This window comes from Polyodon spathula, chromosome 11 (assembly GCF_017654505.1).
Source record: "Polyodon spathula isolate WHYD16114869_AA chromosome 11, ASM1765450v1, whole genome shotgun sequence".
Classification (NCBI taxonomy): domain Eukaryota; kingdom Metazoa; phylum Chordata; class Actinopteri; order Acipenseriformes; family Polyodontidae; genus Polyodon; species Polyodon spathula.
Window position 1 is genome coordinate 36,944,288 of NC_054544.1, and position 24,009 is coordinate 36,968,296.

Consider the following 24,009-nt stretch of genomic DNA (forward strand, 5'->3'; position numbering starts at 1 on the left):
GTTTATGGCTAGTCTGCTAATATGTATATTGTGGGATCTTTCATTTGGTCACATTTTGAGTAGGTTCTTTAATAAAGTTTCACCCAAATCCTTGGAAAAGTTAATCCTGCGTCAGTGATGCATTTAAAAAAAAATAGACATGTTCCTAAAACCATAGTTTTCTATTACTAGTGTGTGGCAAAGTGTTTATGACCGACCATCACATGGGTGAAAGAGAACCTTGGCTTAAATGGATTAAGTAATGAGGAATGATGCAACAGCATCATATTCTACACCAAACAAAAAAAAAAATCCTAACAGCAGTAACTATGTGATGACACCAGCTTGATAATGATTGGGTCATCATGCCCACCTGTAACATCTGCAACAGGGGCGGAAGCCAGTTATCAAACCCAAACTCATGTTTTGGCTGACAATGCGTAATGTGGTGCTTATAACATTTTGGCTTTTACTTCTGGATTGTAAACAAAGTGGGCTAGATTTTTAAAACTCTTTACTCAAGTTGTCATTAGCATGATCCTTTACTCTCTTCATGACCCAGCTTGTTACTACATAAGAAAACATTTTTACTGTTAACACTCACAAAGGTCTGAAAAAAGCTAGCAGTTACATAATTGTCCAGCACTTCATTATGCTTTAATATGCTGCGTAATCTTTAAATTCAGGTATGACGTTAACAGCACAGGCTACCATTGTTTGTTGTGTTCTCGTTTGACCACTCGGTGTGTTATGTTGTTTGTCGGGCAGGCCAATGTCCAGAAGGCCCTCCAGAGACTAGGAGATGTGCAGGAAATGATTGAAAAGAGACAAGTCAGTCTTAAGAAGTTGTCAGCTAAGCAGACCCGGCCTGTGCAGCCTGTGGCTCCCCGCCCAGAATCTTCTCCGAAATGGGCATCCCCTAAACCAATCACAAACACTGGTCCTAGTAAGTATCCTTAAAAAACAGATATAGTGCATGCATCTTACACCATCATTTTCTGATCTGGACATTTTAAATTCATTTTTTTTAAATACAGTCTTAAAGAGTAAGTAGCAGGGTTCTGAAAAATGTGGCATTATATGTTCCAATATGTTGCTACTACTGTTTAAATGTTAGCCTTATGGTGAAATTTGGGGGTGGTAGCTTGGCTGATTAATTAATTAATGTCTATCATAATTAACCTCCTATTTAAACCCCAATCTCACACTCGTTCTCTGTCTAGCTTTTCACTTTCCAGCCAAAGTTTAGACTTCCAAACGATTTTTGAAATCAGATCTTTTTGTTGAAAGAATGAATAATTTCAGTCATTATGTCTGACCAACGGCAATTTATTCTTTCATCTAATTCGGACGACTCCGACCAGCTTTGAGAGTTTCCTACCTGCTCTCGTGAATCACGTGACCCTCACCTAATAAAAAACAGCTCTTTCTAGGTTACTTAATACCAACCAAAGCAAAGGAACAGATTACGATTCTCCGACCTCCTTTTATGCTGTCACACGTGACCCCTTGGTAAACAAGTGCAACCGCCCCTCCAATCTGCGGCTGCCATGTCGTTTCCCTTCCGGGTCAATGCGTTCTTGCAACGGAGCCTCGCCTTCTTCCGAATGGACGACTTCCCGACCCTGGGAAAGAACTCACTGCTTAACGTCCTCACAGGTCGAGAGGGAGCTTTGCAACCAAGAATCATTGAATTTCGATCACAGCTCCTTACCTCCAAAACTGATCAACTCCATCAGGGCTATTTCATCCAGCTATTTAAAATCGACTCTCCAATATGGCAAGGTACATTTCTCGAAAACAACCCTTCCTTCCATCAGATCTGCTATTTATCAATGCATCTCGCTCAATCATAACCCGCCACTGGTTCACTTCCCATCTCACCACTCTTGTCCTCAAATTTGGCCTTTCCCCCCAATCCTATACCCACCATTCATTCCAGATTGGAGCAGCAACCTCCGCAGCCAAAGCAAATATTAATATCCACGTAATCAAAAACATGGGACACTGGTCCTCTTCAGCAGTCAACTCTTACATCCGTTCAACTGCTACAGACATAACAACAGCTCACCAAAGACTGGCTAGCATGCCCGGAGTGGGAACTACCTGATCACCAGAGGTTTTTCTCCATCTTTCTGTTGCAGATTTCTTGCGGGAGCTTTTTCCCAGCTTTGGAGGACCGAGCCTCACCTCATGCGAGGGCAGAACCAGACCAGTCAAGGAATCCTTTTCTGTTCTCCTTTCAGCCTACAATCAGGCTATTCCTATCATCCCGAGAGGCAACTTTGTGGAGCAGAGTAACTTTTATATGTTTTCAGATCCTGTGGAACGTTACCTTCAACCAGGCTGCATCCTCGGCAAAAGGAGAGCTCATTGGTCGGGATCTCTCTCTATCCTAATTTAAGCGGGCCCCTATCTGGCCCATCTAAGCCGAGTTACGGAATCAAGCCTATATCCTTGGCCGAGCATCACTCACTCGCCCCGTCTTACTAACAGCTCATTTCTGCTTCCTCTGCTCTATCCTCACAGCCCAATTGACACCCCTTGAAATAAAGTACCTGTAATTTTTCTTTTGATTGCTAACATCCTGACAGCTTTTTACACTTATAGCTTTAAAATGTTTCAAAGCTCTTTTCAGTCTTTAAAAAAAACAAAACAAAACAAAAAAAAAACATAACAAGTGTTCTGGCTCTTCTGTTCTGTACAACATCATGGATTGTTATTGCTGTGTTACCTGTTTGATCAATAACAGGTATGTTATTTAAACAGTTGTAGCAATACATGGAGACATTTAACGCTATATTTTTCAGAACCTCGCTACTTACTCCTCAAGTGTAGAGCAATGCCAATGGATTTATTCAATTACTTATGCTAGTTGCTTTGCAAATACGTTGCAAGTAGCTGGTGTTTTTTGCTAATCACTGTGACTGTTACAGGAACAGAATGTATTGTGGTTATCACTTACAGACCACTTCCCCAGACTTCCCCCACTGCACCAGGGCTGGGAGAATTCCATACAGCTGTCATTCTGGAACTTTCCAACAGGGTGAGGTGCCCGTTCTGGATTGGTTGGAACGGGCACCGCCTCCCTCCAGCTCTCCTATAAAAGGAGCTGAGAGCTTGATCCTGGGGTCAGACTGAGAAAAGGAGAATAGAGTGAAGAGAGAAATGGTTAGAGAGAAAGGGTTAGAGAAGAGAATGCCGACTTGTAGAAGTGTGAGCTGAGGCTGACAGCAGCTTTGTTAAAGCGATTATTAAGGCTAAAACAAATAAAAAGTACAGCCTTGAAACCTTGTCTTACGTCCTTCTTGTTACCACCAAAGTATAATGGATTTGTAGTTGGTTATCCTGAACTAGGCCTTTTATAAACACGCTAATATATATATAATCTAACCATCACCAAAAAATAAGGGCAGTTGTTAACCGTTAATAAACTTCAGTCCAAATACCAACTAAACAACCCAGTAAAATTTCTGTCAGAAAAATGTTACAAATTTGGGTACACTACCCATAACTCAACTGCTGTACCTTATACAATAGTCGTTTCCCTCAGTAAAGGCAGGAAATTTGAAGCATGCAAATTCAGAGAACTGGGAGAACAAGCTCTGTCATTTAGCACAGGGGTAGATGGTTAAAAGGAGTGATGTTTTGCTAACTACTGAACTCGTAAACAACCTGCAGAGATTTATTTTTATTCAGTAGAGTTGCTATACTTGAAATGCAAAACATCTTAAAAGGAGCTGGGATGTAAATGAAGTACATGGATATAGAAGGAAATAAAAGACATTTAAGCTGTAATGGGGATGGCTACTTACTGTTTAAAGGTTTGAATCATTAGAGATGCTAAATTTTACCTATATATATTATATAATATATATATATATATATATCTATATATATATATTATATATATATATAGTATATTACCGGAAATAAAAATCAAACACGCGGCCTTATTTTTTTGGTTTTGGCCTATAAATGAAAACTTAACCAAGACTTAACTTGAATTTTTAGTGCTTTTACAACACTTTTCTAATTTTAATAAACAAAAGCTTTGTTGTTTTTAGATTGAGTGTGAAACCTCACGATTGATTGTCAACACGTCGATTGACAAATGGACTGTATGTTCTTGTATATTTGTGAAAAAATGTGTTCTGTTTGAAAATGTGTGTTCACACAGAAAAAATTACCGATATACTGTGTGTCATTTCGACAAGTGATCGTCCTCGGGTCAACTTGTAGGACCAAACGACACAGAAAACATAATGGAACAGGATAGACTTCAATATACAATAACGAGGCCAACTGCCAAAACAATTACAAATAACAATGCAATCAATTAAACAATGACATTTAACAAAAACAATTAGCTTGGCAGGGAGGCTCAGTCCCTATATATATATATAATATATTATATATATATATATATAGAATCTATCTAGATATATATATATATTATAGGGACATATATATATATATATATATATATATATATATATATATATATATATATAAATTGGCTCTGTTTAAAGTCGATGCGTGAGTATTACCTGTAAAAAATCATAGTAATCGTGTCGTGAAAAAGGCCGGACAAGCTTTAATGGATGTGGTTTTAAAATGAAAACATTTTAAATAACTTGAATAGAACTAAGTTGCCATTCAGATGAAACTTAATATGTAAAGCACAAGCTGTGAGCTGCATTTGCTTTCTATTGAATACGTACTGTCATTTACTCACATTTTTCTCATTATCCAGTCAAGTGAATAGATTCCTTTAACCTAAGTTGCACGACAAGAACTGCACCTTTTTTAAGTGGAATTTTAAACTAGCAAATGCTACCACAAGACATGCATTGTGATTTTTATAGAGCAGTTTTCGTGAGACTTGTCACACAGTACTGCAAACACACTGTATGAAAAGGAAAGTAATAGGTGACACCACACAGCTGTTCCACAAACACAGGGATCCGATTGATTTTCCTTCAGTTTCATTTTTAAAACAGGTGAAGTTGGCTGGTTTCCATGGCCACCACTTTGTTTCCTGCCTGTTGCTGGTGTTGTTCAAAGTTATGGAAACACAGATATGATTGGCTGTAGTTAGGGGCACACGCCCCACTGTCAAATTCCAATGCACAGAATGTCATTAAAGGTTAATTTATACAGAGTACGATGCCACCCAACAAGTCAATATAAAACATTTGAATATATAACATGTGTATTCCCTATTCCTGCAGTTTAATTTATTTATTTATTTGAATTGGTTTAAAACTATATATACAAATTCTCTGTAGGTTTTGCAAAGTGTAAAGCACAGAAAGCCACAGACAGCATGGTAAAGATGATTATACATTTGTGAAGCATAGGAAAAGCATAGTTAATGATATTTACTTAGATTATACACTGCTGTGTAAAAGTCTTAGACATGTTGCATTTTTCTACTCTGATGCATTATGAGCATAAAAAATTGACTCAAAGCTTCCACTAGTGTTTTCTACTATTATAACAACCTTGACTTGCATAAAGAAGGAAAAAACATGGAGTGAAATAGCTCGCATCACTCGATTTTTAAGGTGTGGTATCCGAAGCATAATCAACAAGTACAGAGAAACATCATCTGTAATTGGCAAACCCAGAATGCAAGACCCAAAAAGCTGTCTAACAAGGATGAGCAGTACTTGAAGATAATAAGCAGAAGGCACAGGTGTTGTTGTCCATCAAATCTGTATGAAGGTGACTCTTGAAATCAGGACTTAAAGGATGTGTTGCAGTAAGAATACGTTAAGAAAGGGGAACAAGACTAAAAAGCTCAAATATGCACAAGAACACAGAAATTGGACTACGGAACAATGTGCCCCAATAAGACGGTCAACAGGGAATCCTCTGAGTAGCAGGCAATGAAATTACTTTCGAGGCCGTTGAGTAATGATGACTCAGGGTATTTTATTAAATATGTATTAAACTAGAAATTGCAATTGTCACACACGAGACAGCAACAGTAAGTAACAGTGTATCATACAGTGCATGTCTGTAATTGTGTCTTACCTTTTTGAGGGGACAGTTAGTTTGTTCTTCTGTTGCAGCAGCAGCCCCCACTCAAAGGGCATCCGAGAGTTCGAGTACCCCCAAGCCTCCTACTGAGGTTGAACTGGCAAAGAAGAAAAACCCCAGAAAAACTAGAAGTGGAATCAAGGTAAGACAAGTCTGGTGTTTTTGCGTTTTGGTTTCTAGCCTGATATCTACACAACCAACACAGGTATGATCACTACCCCTTTCCATGAATGAAAACTACCCTTTGGAATCCAGTCAGGACATCTAGGGCCCAGTTTTGATCAAGGGTCTAACTAAAGGGCAAGGTACTACTGCTAACATAATGATTGATAGTGCCTGGTTATATTCTGTTCTGTACACATCCTGTATGCAAATGGATGATTTCACAGACCCCAGTAGACCACAGTTATCACAGTAATATTGTGTGGCAGGGCAATTGCCCTGCACAATGGTAAATTAGTGTTGGTGTGATTTGTATGTGGGAATGGGTTTATTGTGCATCATTTTGGAGTTGATTTGTTTGATTGAATTATTGATTACAGACGGGCACTCGATTGAGACTTGCTGCCTGCTAGGCTTGGTTGAGGGAGAGGGCAGCAAGTGAATGACTGTACTGGAACTCAATCAGCAGGTGGGCGGGTCTTGACCGAGTATCTGTCAGTTTAAAAACATCCGCGGGAGATGGCACAGGGCTGCTGCAAGGTCTGCCGTTTTCACGGCACCTTTGATTGATAGTTTGTCGTATTGTGTTTTATTTTGCAGTTTTTGTACAGCTTGATGTATTAGTCCTCTGTGCGTTACCATCGCTGGTAACGTCACATGACCACCTTTATTTTACTTTTGTTTTCTGTCTGTTTGTGAATAAAACCTGCGTGCTTGTGCTGGTGTTTTCAACATCAACACCACGTCTGTCTCTCTTTGTGCTTGAACAGTGGCGACCCACATGCGTGATACGAGTAAGACCCTGTCACATACTGTTATGATAATTCCAGAAAATTCTGTTACTGTAGTTGAACATTTATTATGTTTTTACATATAACATATTTGTGTGAAACAATTTGCAGTTTATTCTGAAAGGATCCTGAAATGGTTTTACAATGAACCACACACAAACCTTCAGAGGTCAGATTAGCAGAAGTGACTATTTTTGAAAAAAGAACTTGGAGGTAGATGTACTAAAGTGTTGCACCTGTCGCAATAGTTGCAAACCAGTTGCAAAGAAGTCGGAAGTCTAGGGTGAAATGTACTAAACAAACACAATGGTGTTAGCGACTTTTTAGGGAATGCTTTGCGGCAGCATTTTTTCTTTGCGGTTCAACCTTAGATGAATATGTAATTATGGGCATTCCAGAATAAATTAGCAAAAAAGGGGCGGAGATAGTGCAAATAAGGGTTCACAAATGTTAGAATGAGATATTAGAGTACTAAAGCTGCCGACAATTGCGACACTTACAATTGCATCAATTTGTTAAGAGCTTTTGAAAGCATGTTTTAAACAGTCACAATTGTTGCTGGTATTTCCCAGTCCGCTTTTTCTCGTGTGTTGCCAGTTGTGCTCAATGTATTTTTGAGACGAACAGCCAAGTACCTAATTTTCACTAAAGTCAGGGTGTACTTATAAGGCTTGAAAACAAATTTCTATGACATTTCTGGTTTTCCCAGTGTGTTCGGAACAACAGACTGAAGACATTCTGAGCATCTATATAGGACCATGATCTAGTGTGTGTTAATTGTCTAGGCTACTAAGTAGGCCCAGTTAAAAATAATAATACAATTAAAATAAAAAACCCTAAAGTCATTTAATTTCAATTTAAAATAATCTTTTATTTGCATTGTACACCAGTTCTTGCACTCTGGCATGTATAGACGGTATCCTTCGTGCACCCTCTGCTGCAGCAAACCACAACTCAACCCCCACTATTTATTTGAACAATGCCGCACGGCTCCCACAATGTTTGCTAGAGATCTCACTAAGAAGACGCAACAAATATTTAAATTTGTATATTGCGGTTTTTTCAATAACATATTTTCTCTTAGTACAGACAACAAAATGTATACTTTGAGAACTGCCGCGTTATGTTTGCGCTGTGACTGGCCCATATTAGTACATTAGTGTACCCTTAGTGTTTCTGCATTGTTGTTACTGTTTTGGAAGTAACTAAATACTAATGCACAGTACATCAGCATGCTTCGTAGTTACTCACTCCAAAAAACACCCCGAAATAAAATAATCACCTATATCTTCAGGTGCCAATTGCCTTGTCCCATGTCGTTAGTCTGAAAGTTATTTTTGGGTTGATGCGCTGTGGATTTTGGCTGCATATGAAGAGCATTACATTTGTTTTTGATCGACCGCTCTTTAACATTATATTAAACCTTCCGCTTTCTTGTATAAACCGTAAAACCCTGCTGTCTGCCTGCTACCCCCTATTGAGACTGAGAACTCAAGAGAACTGAACACTAGATTTTATTCCTTGTGTGTGCCATACACCAATCTATACAATTTAAGTAGTTATAGCTATCTGTGTTATACCTACACTATTTCACGTTACAATTTTAGGGTAATTAGTTGCATTTGGTTCTGGATGTAGAGCTAAAAAAAAAAAAAACAACTGTAGATCTCTGTTGCCCAAAATAAATGGTCTTTCTCTAGATATTAAACACGGCAGGATGCATCCTTAAAGTTGTAAGTATTTTCAGTTTAGTTAGGGGATATTCTGGGGATATTCGGGGTATGAGAGTAAAAACTTTTCAGACTTAGTGCTGTTACTGATTTTAAATCAAGATGATGTGAAAAATATTCCTAATTTTTATTTTTATTTTTCGTATTTAATATAAGCCACTCTGAGGTCTGATTTTGTGTATTGAGTCTGGTCACCAACTCTATTGTCGCCATGCCTTAACAGATTGTCGTCGGAGTCTGGCAATAAAATACATTTTGCTTAAATTTGCATACTTTTGGTCAGTATGTCAATGATAGCGATCACTAGACCCAGTGTCTCCCTCTTTGCACGTGGCTTTTTATTTGCTAAAAGAATGCATATTTGCATTCTTTCTGCATTAATTGTAGGATTAGTGTAAGGCCGGCCCACTGAAGCTGCTTTTCTGCCCTGCCCATTGTCACATATTAAATTCTGCACAAGCCCCGAACTTTGAAAACACATACATACGTCTCTTACTTAGGTTAACATACCTCATTCAGTCTTGCCATGGACTCTATTTGCAACATCTCTCATAAACACACCAACACAAGACTCTAGAATCAACAACCAACCTCTCTGTCCCAAACCCAAGTACACCTTTGGACATGTACCAATGTAAACATATGCCACTATAGAATACACATCCTTTATAGCTAAGAAAAGTCTATACAGTTGCACAGACTCATATCCTAACCTCTCCTCCTGAAATGTGTTTTCCTGTCATTAATGTTCTAATGTTAAACCACTTTCCGCACAGAAAATAAGATTACATTTCTTGTATTTTTTTCAGTGCCACCTTTTGACTGTATTGTGGTAATCCTTGACTTGAAATGCTTCTGCATACTCACGTGTGTCTGAGTGTTGCTGAAAATTAACTGTTAAGTATTTATTTGATGTTTAGATTGAAGTAATGCACGAAGCCAGCCAAGGAGGGTCCAGCCACAGTCTGGTGACAAATGAAACCGAGGAATGCCTGTCAAGCAGACGAAGGTAAGATTCTGTCCAAGTTTAAGGCATGTGCTCCAGTTTCAGCCAAGAAAAATTCTTCCATGGAGGTATTGTGTGTGCTGTACGTGTGTTCACTTTGGAGCCCCTTTGGTGAATATATTTATATATATATATATATATATATATATACTATATATATATATATATAGATCTATATATATATATATATATCTATATAATATATATCTATATATATAGATATATATAGATATAGATATTACTTCCCCATTCAGTTAGTGATTTAAAGAGCCCTGCTATATGTTTTGTCTTTCACTGCAACTGGTCTTAAACGTAATAAAATATTATATTCCAAAGTCTGAACAAGGCTATGACACTGGATTGGTTGACGAGAGCTTGCCCAATAAGAAATATGCAAATTATACATGTTCTACTTTCTACAGTATTCTACAATATCTTCCCAGAAAATGAAAACTCATTTGTTGGTTGATCCATTAGCTTTTTTTTTTTTTTTTTTTTTTTTTTTTTACAGCAGCACTTTGCATTCATTAACCATATGAGTGATATGATACACACACACTTTATTAGAGTTTCACTGAGCTTTTTTTTAAAAAAGTAATTCAAACCTCCCAAAAAACAAAAAGATGAACACAGTGAACAGAACAGTGCAATCACAATATTTACAAGTGTATCCATGCTAACCGCAAAAGGGAAATACATAATTTGTGAGTGTGACACTTTGCTCTCAGTTTGACATCAGCAGTTGTGTAGAGGATATTTCCATTCACTCACATCCAGCATTCCCACTCTCTGAAAAATAAAAAAAGTTGTTCCCTCATCTCTTCTAGACCTCTTTACCAGGTCACAATTTTTAAAAGTTTACCACCATGAAAGGTTCAAGTCACTAAACTTAAGACATTAAAGACCAAGTAGCCTCCAATGCCATTTTAATAAATTTTTCACTTTGTGTTTTGAAGTTATATTTCTCCTATGCAGCTATTACCATTTTTCTCTACATCTGCCTTTACCAAACTCGCCTACTCTACATATGTATAGACAAAGAGGTGGGTCAGAACCCGGAGCCACTCAGAATGATTACAACACGTAAAATAGGAAGGGAACATTTTATTTCTTTACTTAACTGTTTCCAAACACACAAACATTAATTCAGAACAAAATGGGCCCACTTGAAAACATTTGCTTGATAATCTTTAATCCATGGCAGGAGCTTACAATAAATATAATGTAGGTATTGGTTTATAACTAGCCATGGAATAAAATATTGATACATAATACAAGCTACCCTTCTGAATGATACCATCATATCATCCACTCAAAAGAGAATGGACAAGTTCAGGTACAGCCATAGTCTAATGTAATAGACATTAGAGAGAAACATTTACTAGAACACATAATACAATCCACTGAAACAAGAGATATATTTGTAAAACTACTTCAGATGTATAGAAACCACTTAAAAGCATCAAACACTGTACAGTCATCTTATTTCTTACCTACCTTTTTATATAATTGCCGATATATCGTGTATATTAACGGGGATATATCAATCCCCACCCCCACCCCCCCCCCCCCCCCCCCCCCCCCAACAAAAAAAAAATCTGGTTGCATACTTGCTTTTTCTTAAACTATCAACATATATTATCTTTTAATTGGGAAATGAATAAAAAGATGCTCGGATGAAGCTTAAGGTGACATTTAACCCATTCATCAGAAAAGCTTTAGTCAACGTAAGGTATTTACTATTGGAACCATGCTGAATGAACTCCACTGTGTAATGCTGATGGTATTGCCCCTCCCTGCACACAAGTGTATCAGTTCATAGTTGCTCACTGGCTAAACATACCTGTACTGTATATAGCAGGTTTTGCGTATGTCAGTTTATGACTGAGCTGTAACGTTTCTACTATGACAAGATAATAAACATTACCTGTTACTAGTGGTTATAGTAAAAGAAATATATACAAAATAAAATCAAGCTCTAACTGTATACATTTCTAAGCGACCTTACTAAACAATAAATTGTTCAAGTAAATTTGTTTATAATGTTATTAAAGTGTATGTTCAATATAAAACTTTTTTTTTTTTTTTTTAAATACCTCTTCTAAAAGCACTGGAAAGCTCCAAGCTTCAGAATTCACAGCTGAACCTTATGGGTAATTCTACTAAAAGGTCTATAGAAACCACGATCTTTTAGGTCACATTAGGGGTGCTGTAAAACTGAATTACATATACTGTACTGCAGTGGTGGAGAACAAGGTAAAGTCAACTGAAATGTAGTGTACTCATGACCTTAAGATGATATATTTTAATTGCAGGCCCACAGTGTGAAAATATCTGTCCATCCAGCTGTGTTGTGACAATTGTTCATTACCACAACCAAAACCCTTCCTACCATTTACCTTTTTCACAATTAGTTTGTATTGTCATACAGAGAAAGCTAGTTCGCAGCATTACAGTGTAACTTTCCATCAGCTACTGAAACTAAGATGCAGGTTTTTTTTTTTTTAATTGTTTTTATCAATTCCATTGCAGTTTATCTAGATATTAAAAAAAATAATAATAAAAAAAAAAAGCAAACTAAATATTTAGGGGAGGTAATTATGACACTAGTGATTCTGCTTCCATTAAATGAAAGAGGGAATGTTAATTTAAATAATGTAACTTCTTGTAACACTGTCAAATAACAGTGCGGGGAAAAAAAAATACTGCATCTTTACTAACAACTTCACACAATCGGTTCTAAGAAAACGCTGCACTGCAGGGATAAGTGTCCATATAATATGGTTTACAAAGAAGAAAAGCTTTTACAGCAGTACAATATAGCTTTCCCAATATGCCAGAGGATAATGTCCTAACTTTTGGATTTGTGGCCTCCCTCCAAAGGTAATGAATGTCTTCTAAGTGTCCATGAGAAGTCATCATCTTGTTGTAGATACAGGGGTGATAGGGGGCCTTCCCTTCCCCAGAGAAGTACACGTGGTATTGAGGAATCACCCCTATTTTATTAGCACAGATTCCCATGAAAACATCATCTATGTAGATCGTGGTGTTAAGAGTCATGGATGCCCTATAGATTTTGTCAGCTACATCCGCTGAAACTACATAAGCAGCACCTGCAGTGTAATCTGGGTATGAAGACCACTGGTACATCTCATGGGGAACATAATACTTGCTTTCTTTGATCCTGACTGGAGGGGCTCCTCTATGGACACGTCCGATCCAGAGATCCTGGACGCCTCTTTGATCCAAGTCTTGGAGATACTGCACCAGGTTGGGCATATGGATGAAGATGTCATCGTCCGCTGACATGACAAACTTGGCATGTCTGCAGTACATGTGAGCCCACTTGAACTGCAGGATCAACTTGAGGGTGAGGTTGTGGAAAGCATCAATAAAGTTTTGTTGTATAAGGTCGCCGTACTGCCGGTCTTCTCTTTCAAGATGCCTTTGGAGGACTTCTCTCTCCAATGGATGTTTGTGAACCCCTAATGCAAAGACAACCTTCACATTGGCCTTCAGCTCGGAGCGGATGTAGTTCTCATTGCCCCACGTAGAGCGGATAGCTTGGCGTCTCTCTAGGTTTTTCGGCGATGTCTTCACAAACAGCACAAGGAGCACATTTTGCTTTTCACATTTATCCTTGTGGTTGATCAAGTACTGGTAGTTGGGCAAGCTACTAGCTTCCTCCCTGCTTATGGAAAAGCTATCGTTTAGGAAATTATAACTGTTCACAAGGTAACGATAGGAGTAAGACTTCATGTGGCTTACAACATGCTTGTCAAGTTGTTCCCAGTATATCATAACAAGGGAGAGTATGAAGCATGTAGTCATCAACTGCATAAACTGCCATTTTCTAAATCTTCTGGCACTTCTAAACATTCTGTAATCTTACTGTTACCTTCAGTCACTGTCAGGTCCAGTATACCGGGTTCAATGGGCTGTCCTTGTTGTTCTTGCACAGATTACAATTTTCAGCTTGTCTGAATTCCATTATAGTGTTCCCACAAGAAGGACGATCTTTGCGGTATGCATGGGATTGCTTGAAAACGTGTGTCCCGTGAGAGAATTTTGAATTTAGAGTATTCCTTTCTCAACAATTAAAAGGCAGATGTAAACAGATTTCTGCAGTGTTAGCCTCATATTTTTGTGCTGTTCATTGTAGGCTCTGTAAAATAAAAAAAAACAAACATGAAATGTCTAAATAAGCCTCCAAAATTATCACAGCATAGTATCGATTCAAACATCTGTTGTAGTAATTCCACATGTTCTACCTATATGCTGTACAACCATGTTAGAAATATTTCTTTGATGGTATAACTCCATTTAAAAAAGAAAAAAAAAAGTATAACCTCCTTCAGGCAAGTATTGTGGCCTGTGACTCACAGTAGTCAAAACAGCCACTTAGTTTGAACATTGCTGGGTAAAGTCCATACATAAAGCTAAATGTACATTACCAAGTCTTAATATAAAGTACTCTTAGTAACTTGCTGAATTTGAAAAATCAGCCCTGTGTACTGTAGCAAGCATCAAGAAAGTAAATGGCTTTTGTAAAAGGAATAGAAATAAACATTACATTAAAATTGTAGAATTTACATTAAAATCTTCTACACTGCTTAGGAGTGATTTGCAAAGCTATTGCATAAATACACATCTGCCCTTTATCACGTGGTTTGGCTACTAAGAAACAGATGCATTTTCTCCAAGTACTGCATTTAAAACACGTTCACATTTATGGCGTTTTTTTTTATTTTTGTTTTATTGAGGTTGTATATGTAAAGCCACCAAAATCTCAAACTAAAGCATCTAAAATGTAAACGATACCGTCTGCAACTTTATAAAAGCTGTTAAACTAGATTTGCAATAATAGCCATTACTGTTGAACCAAAAATACTGCAATCTGCAGCTTGGATATTTTTATTTTATTTTGTTTTGTTGCAATACACTGCTTTAGCTGGTATAGCCTACATACTGTACGTCAATGGCAGGCAACTACAGCTGAAGGGCAACTCCTGAACTCATAGTTCAAGCACCTTAATGCAGATTACAACAAACAAGCCATACAGGTTTAATACAGCACTTCCATTTGACTGCTCGGAAACAGAGCACATCACCTGCTTCCTACTACTCAGCAGCCCTGAACAGACTGACTGTCTCTCTTTTGAATGTGAACCATGTGCAGGTGATAATTAACAATAAAGAAATTTGCACGTGTTTTTCTTCAACCCTCTCTCTGCTCAGTTGGGAGAGAGTGACGAGTGATTATAATATATATATATATATATATATCATATATAGTTATATATGATATACACACACACACACCTATACACACACACACACATATACCACACACACACACACACACACACACACATATGTGTATCATACACAAACGATACATACACAAAAGACCAATGATATCATGACTGCTGTGCAGGCATAATTTGCAATATAAAGCTGGTCATGATACACACAGAGTTTCATGTTTGCCTATGACAGCACATTACGAGCGAGAGAAAAATGAAAGAAAACAGTGAATTAAAGAGCAGTGTTTTAATACTGTATATTTAGTCATTCTTTACATAAACAAACGCATATAGCTTACTACAGGAAATCATTAATTGGAATGAAACAGTTTGTGTCATTATCTAAAAAAGGCATGAATTGTCGACTGATGAGAGCTATCAATTAGGCATGGCACTTGATGGGTTTTTTTGTGCATTTTCTGGGGGCCGTGAAGCTTATTTGACCAAAAGTGCTTTTACCAGTGTCACTGCAAACACTTGCACAAGCAAATGAGACAATTGTGTGGTTTTTATGTTTCATGCTTCATTTACTGTGTCGTGATACATATCGTGGCAATGAGGTTAAAAAAAATAAAAAGTGAAGGGAGTAGCATGATAAACTGAAACACTGCTGTGTAGTTAACAGTGTAATTCGAATGCTGTCAAACACAGTGTGCTGTAGTCACTTCCCCTTCCATTCTGAAAACGAAAGCAAGATCAAGGTCAAGCGTGGTAGTATTTTTTAAAACTGATGGTTGAGTTTCCTGTAACAGGTATGCTTTGTAATCATGGGTCTTAATAAAACTGTGGTATCATGCAGAATTCTGAATTACAGCTGATAGATCATAGACAGAAAATATGACTAGATACAGTGTACCACACAGTAGATCCAGAAACTTCAAGAACTATCCCTTAACCTCCTTTCAAGAACACATTAAAAAATAAACATGCATGTCAATGACATTCATCCTCCGTCACTAAATAAAAAATGAGGGCTATCTATCAGTAACATTAAAAAGTAGATGACCATAGATATTCGCTACTTGTACAAAAATTGACATGCAGCTAGATGAATCCATGCCTTCATATAACCCAATTTCAGATAATCTCATTAGCTTCATTGCTAACGTATGTCCATAGATGGGGAGAGGGACAAGCAAACAGCCTCCAACTATCCCACATTCTGATATTCCTAATAACGTGTATTTCATCTAAAGTGGACAAGTGCTTTATAAACAATTTGAAACGGAGTGCAGTGAACAACATGTGCATCACTGCAACAACACCTTTTGGTTCCTCACGGTAACCTGTTTTTTTGGTGGTTTTGGAAGCGCTCCAGTAAACCTTGAAACCCTGGAGTTGCTCAACAAAGCAGAGCGGACATTCACAAATCTCTTGTGAATAAATATAAAAAGCCAGCACAACAGATGTGTGCCCATAATGGAAGGGTTTACGTAACAGACGAAACAGATTTGCAGAGAGCTGTACAAATATGACAACAAAAAGCTACCATTACAACGCAAGTTTGTACTCAGCAACTGTGAACAACAATGCTCGGGATATCAATACCACAGGAAGAACCAGTCTGCTTGTCACATACATCTGTGGTTAGCATTACAGAATTGCTAGTCATCACCAAGCTTAAATTTCAACGTCTGTTCTTTAACTCTTTCCTGCCTAAATAGAATGAGCATATACAAGTATGAATATGACCACTGTCTGTTTTAGCGCTTGTAGCCTGGTAACCTTAAATCAGAAAGTTATTACTTGTTGAAAAGCAAATGAATATCCGAATGAATATTTAAATTATGAACGAATATCCGAACACGAAAATCCTGTGTTCATCCAGCACTAATTATATATATATATACACACATACATACACACTATATATATGTGTGTGTACATGTATATGTGTGTACAATCTATATAATATATATATATATATATATATATATATATATACACACACACACACACACACACACACACACACACACACACACACACACACACACATACATAGACACATACACATACACATACACACATACATACACAAACATTTTTTTTCAAGAAGTCACAGATTTATCAGTACACATTTTTTAAGATATGTTATAAGGGTCCTACCTTGATAACATTTTGGGCACAATACTGGGGGCAAGGTATGCAAGTGAGCAAGTATCAGCGTATAACAATCTGGTTATGCTTTTAAGATTAAATAAGCACATCACAGAAAACAACTGTAAGCCACATCACTAAATCCTCACCTCTTTCCAGACATTTTAAATGCCAGCTTTAATAGAAACATAAACCAATTCCAAGCTCTCTAAACGATACTACCCGTCAGGCCATTTTAAACACGACTGCTAAAATTGTGCTTAAAAAAAAAGATGAAACTACTTTTTTCAATAAACTGAAATCAATAAAGCAAAATAGCTGTAGTTTGTATTAAAACTAACACTATTTGAGTTTGCTGTGACATTATTGGTGCAATACATGGTTTTAGTACTGAAGTTGAGAGGGGTGGCTGGAGTTTTAAGTTGAAGTAATTTTTTCTTACATTTATTTATTTATTTTTATAAGCAGACATGGAGCTATTTAGGTACAGTACCAGTGAATCATCTAACCTTATGTTTCTTCAGAGGACTTAGATGCACTAGAAATATTTTACTGATTTTATTCTAATGATGTATATTTTATGTGTGTGTGTGTACACACATGCATGTCCTGCTATCTCTTATGTAAATATACTTTAATACTGCAGTACGATGCTGCAGAGACTCTGTATTAGGAAATGTACCTTATCTACTATAACAAGTCGACCTTATCTTTCAAATAGTTTAATAGTTTACTGCTGTGCAGGCATAATTTGCAATATAAAGCTGTTTGCTTTCATGTTTGCCTATGACAGCACATTACGAGCGAGAGAAAAATGAAAGAAAACAGTGAATTAAAGAGCAGTGTTTTAATACTGTATATTTAGTCATTCTTTACATAAACAAACGCATATAGTTTACTACAGGAAAAATACGGTTTTGTATCATTAATTGGAATGAAACAGTTTGTGTCATTATCTAAAAAAGGCATGAATTGTCGACTGATGAGAGCTATCAATTAGGCATGGCACTTGATGGGTTTTTTTGTGCATTTTTTGGTGGCCGTGAAGCTTATTTGACCAAAAGTGCTTTTTACCAGTGTCACTGCAAACACTTGCACAAGCAAATGAGACAATTGTGTGGTTTTTATGTTTCATGCTTCATTTACTTTGTCGTGATACATATCGTGGCAATGAGGTTAAAAAAAATAAAAAGTGAAGGGAGTAGCATGATAAACTGAAACACTGCTGTGTAGTTAACAGTGTAATTCGAATGCTGTCAAACATTGTGCTGTAGTCGCTTCCCCTTCCATTCTGAAAACAAAAGCAAGATCATATCATGCAGAATTCTGAATTACAGCTGATAGATCATATACAGAAAATATGACTAGCTACAGTGTACCACACAGTAGATCCAGAAACCTAAAGAACTATCCCTTAACCTCCTTTCAAGAACACATTAAAAAAAGTCTCTACAGGGACATGTTATGATAAAAAGTAAAGGAAATATATATTTTTTTCCATATAAAATGTTGCCATCTTTTATAGTTAGGTCTGAAAACATGTCTCTCTCACACCTGATGACAATGTATTTGTAGATGGTCCTGCTGTTTTTAAGTTAAACATATTTAAGCCCTGGTGGTCGAGTATTTAGGTTGTATCCTATTATACAGGAATCTCCCCTCAGATCATAATATACAGTACGATACAATAGCCCAATTCACAGGACTTAAATTGTGTCAAACATTTATAAAGTCAAATCCATGTTTTCTTCCTTTTTATCTTGGAAATACAGCTTTGTTTGAGATACCAATATCAAAATGATTAGGTTAGATAAGTCACTTACCAACTGAAAATAATAGTATCCATATAATAAAAAAGTCCACAATCTTTTTAACTTCACATGATGTACTCAAGTATTATGAAGTCTTCATTCTATAGGTATGGCGCTCAGTTCAAATTGGTGATTCGTTTTAACGGCAGCATAATCCCTCCCTGAAATGACGAGAACTAAAGAACTCTGCAGCAGCAGAGTGGAATACAGCAGTACATACCTTAAAGGACGTAAGCAGCAAGCCCTGCCCTTTGGCTGTCACTGCAACTTCAACAGCCAGGAAACATGTGGATGGACATACGTGAGGTTTGCTCTCGTGAGGTCTGATTTCTAGTCAGCAACAGCCCTGGAATGCTTGGCATTTATGTGGGTGACAGCTAGGGTGTGATTTCACTGTAACATCCTTCAATGACTAACCCTTTTTTTCTTAATCTAAAAGGGTGAGGGTTTCCTTTATAAGCATTAAATGAACAGCCAACTCAATCCTGCTGGTATTTTCTGCCGAATTAGATGTCAACTATTGTACCACTTATTAACCATAATACTGCCTGCAATAACAATACATTGGAATGGGGTCCACAAAGTAATAAATACATAAATAAGGTTTAAAAATGTTACTGTCATCCAACGTAGAAAACTTTTTTGGTTCTACAGTGAATTTCATATAATTTTACTATAGCTAGAAAATTGGAACCAGCTTGTAAAACGTTACTGGTTCTTGGAAAGAGTTTAACTAAACAAGTCCGGCAGCAGCCAAGCTGTATGTTACGAACAGCTGCTGGCAGCACATACAGGCTCCAGTTAAGACCCACAATGCACTGATATTGTACTGTAAATGGTTCTCCCCAGTGCAGAATAGGTGAAATTTAGTATCTAACCCATTAATTATGAACATGTTATTTTAAAGATACAGCAGCCAGTTACAGTTTTTACATATACTACTCTGCAGCAAGTACTGCAACACAGAGTGAAAGGTGGGGTACTTTGGAAAGGAAGTGGCCTATTGTGAAAATATCAGGTTTGTAAAAATAAATTAATTAATTAATTGACATCCAGTATGAACAGAAGGCACAAAAAGCTAGACTATGTAATGAACTAAAAGGCTTACAAGACATGAATATGACTAATAACTGTCGCCATGCTCAGTCAGACAGACTCGGATCACACTGTTCCTTTAAAAAATAATTTGAATCCTACTATACCCTCTGGGTTCGCGTCACTCTGATCGAATGTATGAAAAGAATGAGGACACAGGTATTGTTTTTCCTTGTGCTGTTGTAAATGTATGTAGTTCAACAGGTTTCCTGAGGTGTTGGGGAGGAGAGGGGAGGGAAGGGTATGAATCAAATAGCTAACAATCATTGTGAGAACCTGAACAGTACTATAGTACAACTAACCTGCTTTTTACTGTGACAGAAGCTGAAGAAATGTTCATCCAATTATATACCGAATATTAGATACCACCAGGTATTCTACTTACTAAATAAACGGATGCAGTTCATTTTCTCTATAAATCTTTGGTATCTGGATAAGAACTTGCTAAGGGCATTATTAGTTATTGAGCATAACAGTCTGTCTGCCAGCAAGTCACACTATTACATACATTTACATCTACATAGAGATTCCTGGAATTCTAGTGAAGTTTTCAAAGCATCTACCCACAACAAAGGAGAGATAACATTATCTTATCACCAATATTTACTAAAGGTATTTATGCGGATATGTAAATATATAAATAGGTAGTTACGATTAGAATGTGGGCTTTCGTTTTGTTTTGTGCATTGATAACACTGTGTAACACTTTTTTTTTTTTTTTTTTTTTTTTGGGTTCCTGGGTAGTAAAGTGTTATTTCCTAATTGCTTATGCCTCAAAAATATTGAAAATGGCTATTATTCCCCACAAACTTTGCTTTTGTGACCAGGACAGTGATATTTTGAAATTTACCTATTTTCCAGAACATTCCAGATAGATTCAGTGCTGAGTAAACTTTCTAGAACTTTCCAGTAATATAAATAGTAGTATAAATACAGGGGCCTTAAGCCCACCAGTTCAGTTTAGTTCCAGCTGCCTAAGTGGATACATTTCTGCATTTTTCTGAGATGGCATCAAGAGGCTGCAATGGTGGCATTCCTGATGGGTCTCCAAGGTCGGTTGTACCAAGTTTCCCTGCTATCTTTGCCTTTGGGACAGCAGGGACACCAAGGCGCACTACCACAGGCGGGACTGGCCACAGCGGACCGAGTTCTCTGTGGGGAGGAACAACGTCAAGTGGGAGCCACTGGTGGACCCCCGGAAGGTGCTGATGCCACCACTGCACATCAAATTGGGCCTTATGAAACAATTTGTCAGAGCTCTAGATAAGGAGTCGGCAGCCTTCAAGTACCTTCAAGACTTCTTCCCTAAGCTGTCTGAGGCAAAGGTCAAAGCCGGTGTCTTCGTCGGACCACAGATAAAGAAGATCCTGGAGTGCAATGAATTCCCCAAGAAGCTCACTAGTAAGGAGAAAGCGGCCTGGAACAACTTTGTCACAGTGGTTCGGGGCTTCCTGGGCAATCACAAGGCCGAAAACTATGTGGAGTTGGTTGAGACTCTGGTGAAGAACTACGGCACAATGGGCTGTAGGATGTCCCTCAAAGTCCATATCCATGATGCTCATCTTGATAAATTCAAGGAGAACATGGGAGCGTACTCGGAGGAGCAAGGCGAGCGCTTCCACCAGGATATACTGGACTTTGAACGCCGCTACCAAGGACAGTATAACGAGAACATGATGGGAGACTACATTTGGGGGCTGATTCGTGAAAGTGATTTACAGTATAAAAGTAAATCCCGAAAAACTACTCACTTCTAAATCTTTTGTAGTCATTTTTGTATTACTTTAGTATAAATACATGTTAATTTGGATTCATATGTTGTTTTTTTCTGACTTTATGTGAACGAAAAGACCGTTTTCTCACTGGAAATAGGTACATTTCAAAATATCACTGTCCTGGTCACAAAAGCAAAGTTTGTGGGGAATAACAGCCATTTTCTATACTTTTGAGGCATAAGCAATTAGGAAATAACACTTACTACCCAGGAACAAAAATGATGTTACATAGTGTAATGTTTGATAAAACGTTTTACTTTTGGTGGGGACTAGACTTCAATTTTCCAGGCAATATTAAACAAAACAAACAAAAAGCTAAACTGTCATGCTCTCTTTTTTAGGCACATTATGAAGGAGCTGGTAGACACGGAAAGAGTGTATGTGGAGGAGCTTCAAAGCATCATTGAGGTAAGGAGCTTTTCATATCAAGGCACATACTGTCTATATATCCAGCTGTACAAAAACGATTTTTATCACAACCTACATTCACAGTACTGTATGGGGGATTGCATCTTGTAAGCCCACTCAACGAAGATACACAACAGTGTATGTTAGATCAATCTCGATGTATTCACCATGACTCCCTAACAAAATATGCAACTATGAAAAGAATATCAATACAAATGTTCATCTCAATTGCTGTGCTATTGTTAAAATATAAGGTGTCACAGGTATGTATGGAAACCTCCACTAAACATTCCCAGTAGGCAGTTTGCAAATGAATCAAGCCGAGCCTTTTATTGTTCCATGGTGTACAATACCTCTGCGTTTACTAGATCAAACCTGAAATAACCATTATGGATTACCTTAGCTACAAGCACAACACCCACTAGTTCAAGAGCTGCACAAACACTTTTCAGCACCAGAGGATATTTGCATTAATCAAAAGGCAGTTGTAAATACACTCTATAAACTGTGAATGAGAATCTTACAAAAGCCTCTGAATAAGGAATAATGAAAAGTAATGGTCAGTAAACCTTCTAAAGCTAACAGAAGAGCTTGGCTACAACCTTTATATCACAGTGATTTATATTCATTGATTCAAGTGTCAGTTTGCTTTTACTGTTCTGACTCAGACAACCTAGAAAAACGCCAAACTGTAAATGGTTTTGCTTTGACCGCAGATGCTGGGCAATGAAACAGTACATTATATTCATAGTTATAGTCAGCTCTCCTCTTATGAAGTTGTGTGGGTTGTTTCTAATACAAGTGGCAAAATGTACGCTATACATTGTGATTAACTGAAGGATTGTTTTCTGACCAGCCAGTTTATATTAAAATATCAAAAACCTTAGGAGCTCTTTTTGCATCAAGGAAAATGTATATCCGAATGAATGTTGGTTCAAAACTTTAGAATGTATATTGCATCTGTTTATGTTACTAGCATGCTTGCTAAATTGCTCATTATGAAACCCGATCTTCTGTTTATTACTCGTACAGGGTTATTCTGCTGTGATTGACAATCCAGAATTTGCCAATCTTGTTCCAACTGCTCTGCAAAACAAAAAGGAAGTGCTTTTTGGCAATCTTGGTGAAATATATGAGTTCCACAACAGGTAATATGTTAGCTTAAAAGCAAATTGAATTTGCATTGTTGAGGGCATATTAATTTAAAAGTAGACTGACCACTGAGATACAACAACAAAAAGTTTGAAATTCATGAAACTATTATAGAGAGGCTGCTGTTAAAGAAGCCAGAAATGTTTGTGATGCCTATAAAATTAACCACAACAGCCTATATTAACTTTGAAAAGAGCTCCTGGGTTCCAGCTTTGTGAATAGGGTCCACTGACGCCACAGATAAGCTTTCCCAAGCTGTTTCATTGTTGTTGTTTGTTTTCCACTCTGCTATCAAATTTCAACAAAGGTGCATTACACAAAACCACAGAATGAGTTTAATTTAAAAGATTCTGCATTGCTTCTGTGTTTTTCTTTTAATACCAGTACCCAGAGACATTTTTATTTTGTTATCTTTTTAGTAGCATTTAGGCAGTAGAAGCGTGTTTGCAATATACATTTAATTTAGAGGCCTGTAAGTAGTGTTACATTTTTATATTTGTATTTGGTGGGTCAGCTTGCTATAGAAAACATAACTGTTTGAGTAAAAGTGAAAATAGAATTCTGTTTAAATCACCAGAGAACATTGTACTACTGTGATCTGTGGTTTTTAGAACAACACTGAGAATTCTGTCTTTTTTTAAGTTTT

At 37.2% G+C, this 24,009-nt stretch overlaps 2 protein-coding genes across 2 annotated transcripts in view; one reads left to right on the top strand and one right to left on the bottom strand.

The window, feature by feature from the left end:
- Positions 1–24,009, top strand: part of LOC121323475 (guanine nucleotide exchange factor DBS-like) — a 93,155-nt gene that overhangs the window by 44,749 nt on the left and 24,397 nt on the right. Inside the window, exons 12-16 of the mRNA XM_041264560.1 lie at positions 748–925; positions 6,060–6,169; positions 9,631–9,719; positions 22,145–22,211; positions 23,244–23,359. Coding sequence (XP_041120494.1) covers positions 748–925; positions 6,060–6,169; positions 9,631–9,719; positions 22,145–22,211; positions 23,244–23,359 — 560 coding nt within the window. The remainder of the gene's footprint in view (positions 1–747; positions 926–6,059; positions 6,170–9,630; positions 9,720–22,144; positions 22,212–23,243; positions 23,360–24,009) is intronic.
- On the bottom strand, positions 11,298–19,128 carry LOC121322922 (lactosylceramide 1,3-N-acetyl-beta-D-glucosaminyltransferase-like). The gene is made up of 2 exons (XM_041263538.1): positions 18,946–19,128; positions 11,298–13,881 (listed from the first exon to the last, which is right to left on the bottom strand). The coding sequence occupies exon 2, from the start codon at positions 13,593–13,595 to the stop codon at positions 12,456–12,458; it is 1,140 nt and encodes a 379-aa protein (XP_041119472.1). The 5' UTR covers positions 13,596–13,881; positions 18,946–19,128; the 3' UTR covers positions 11,298–12,455.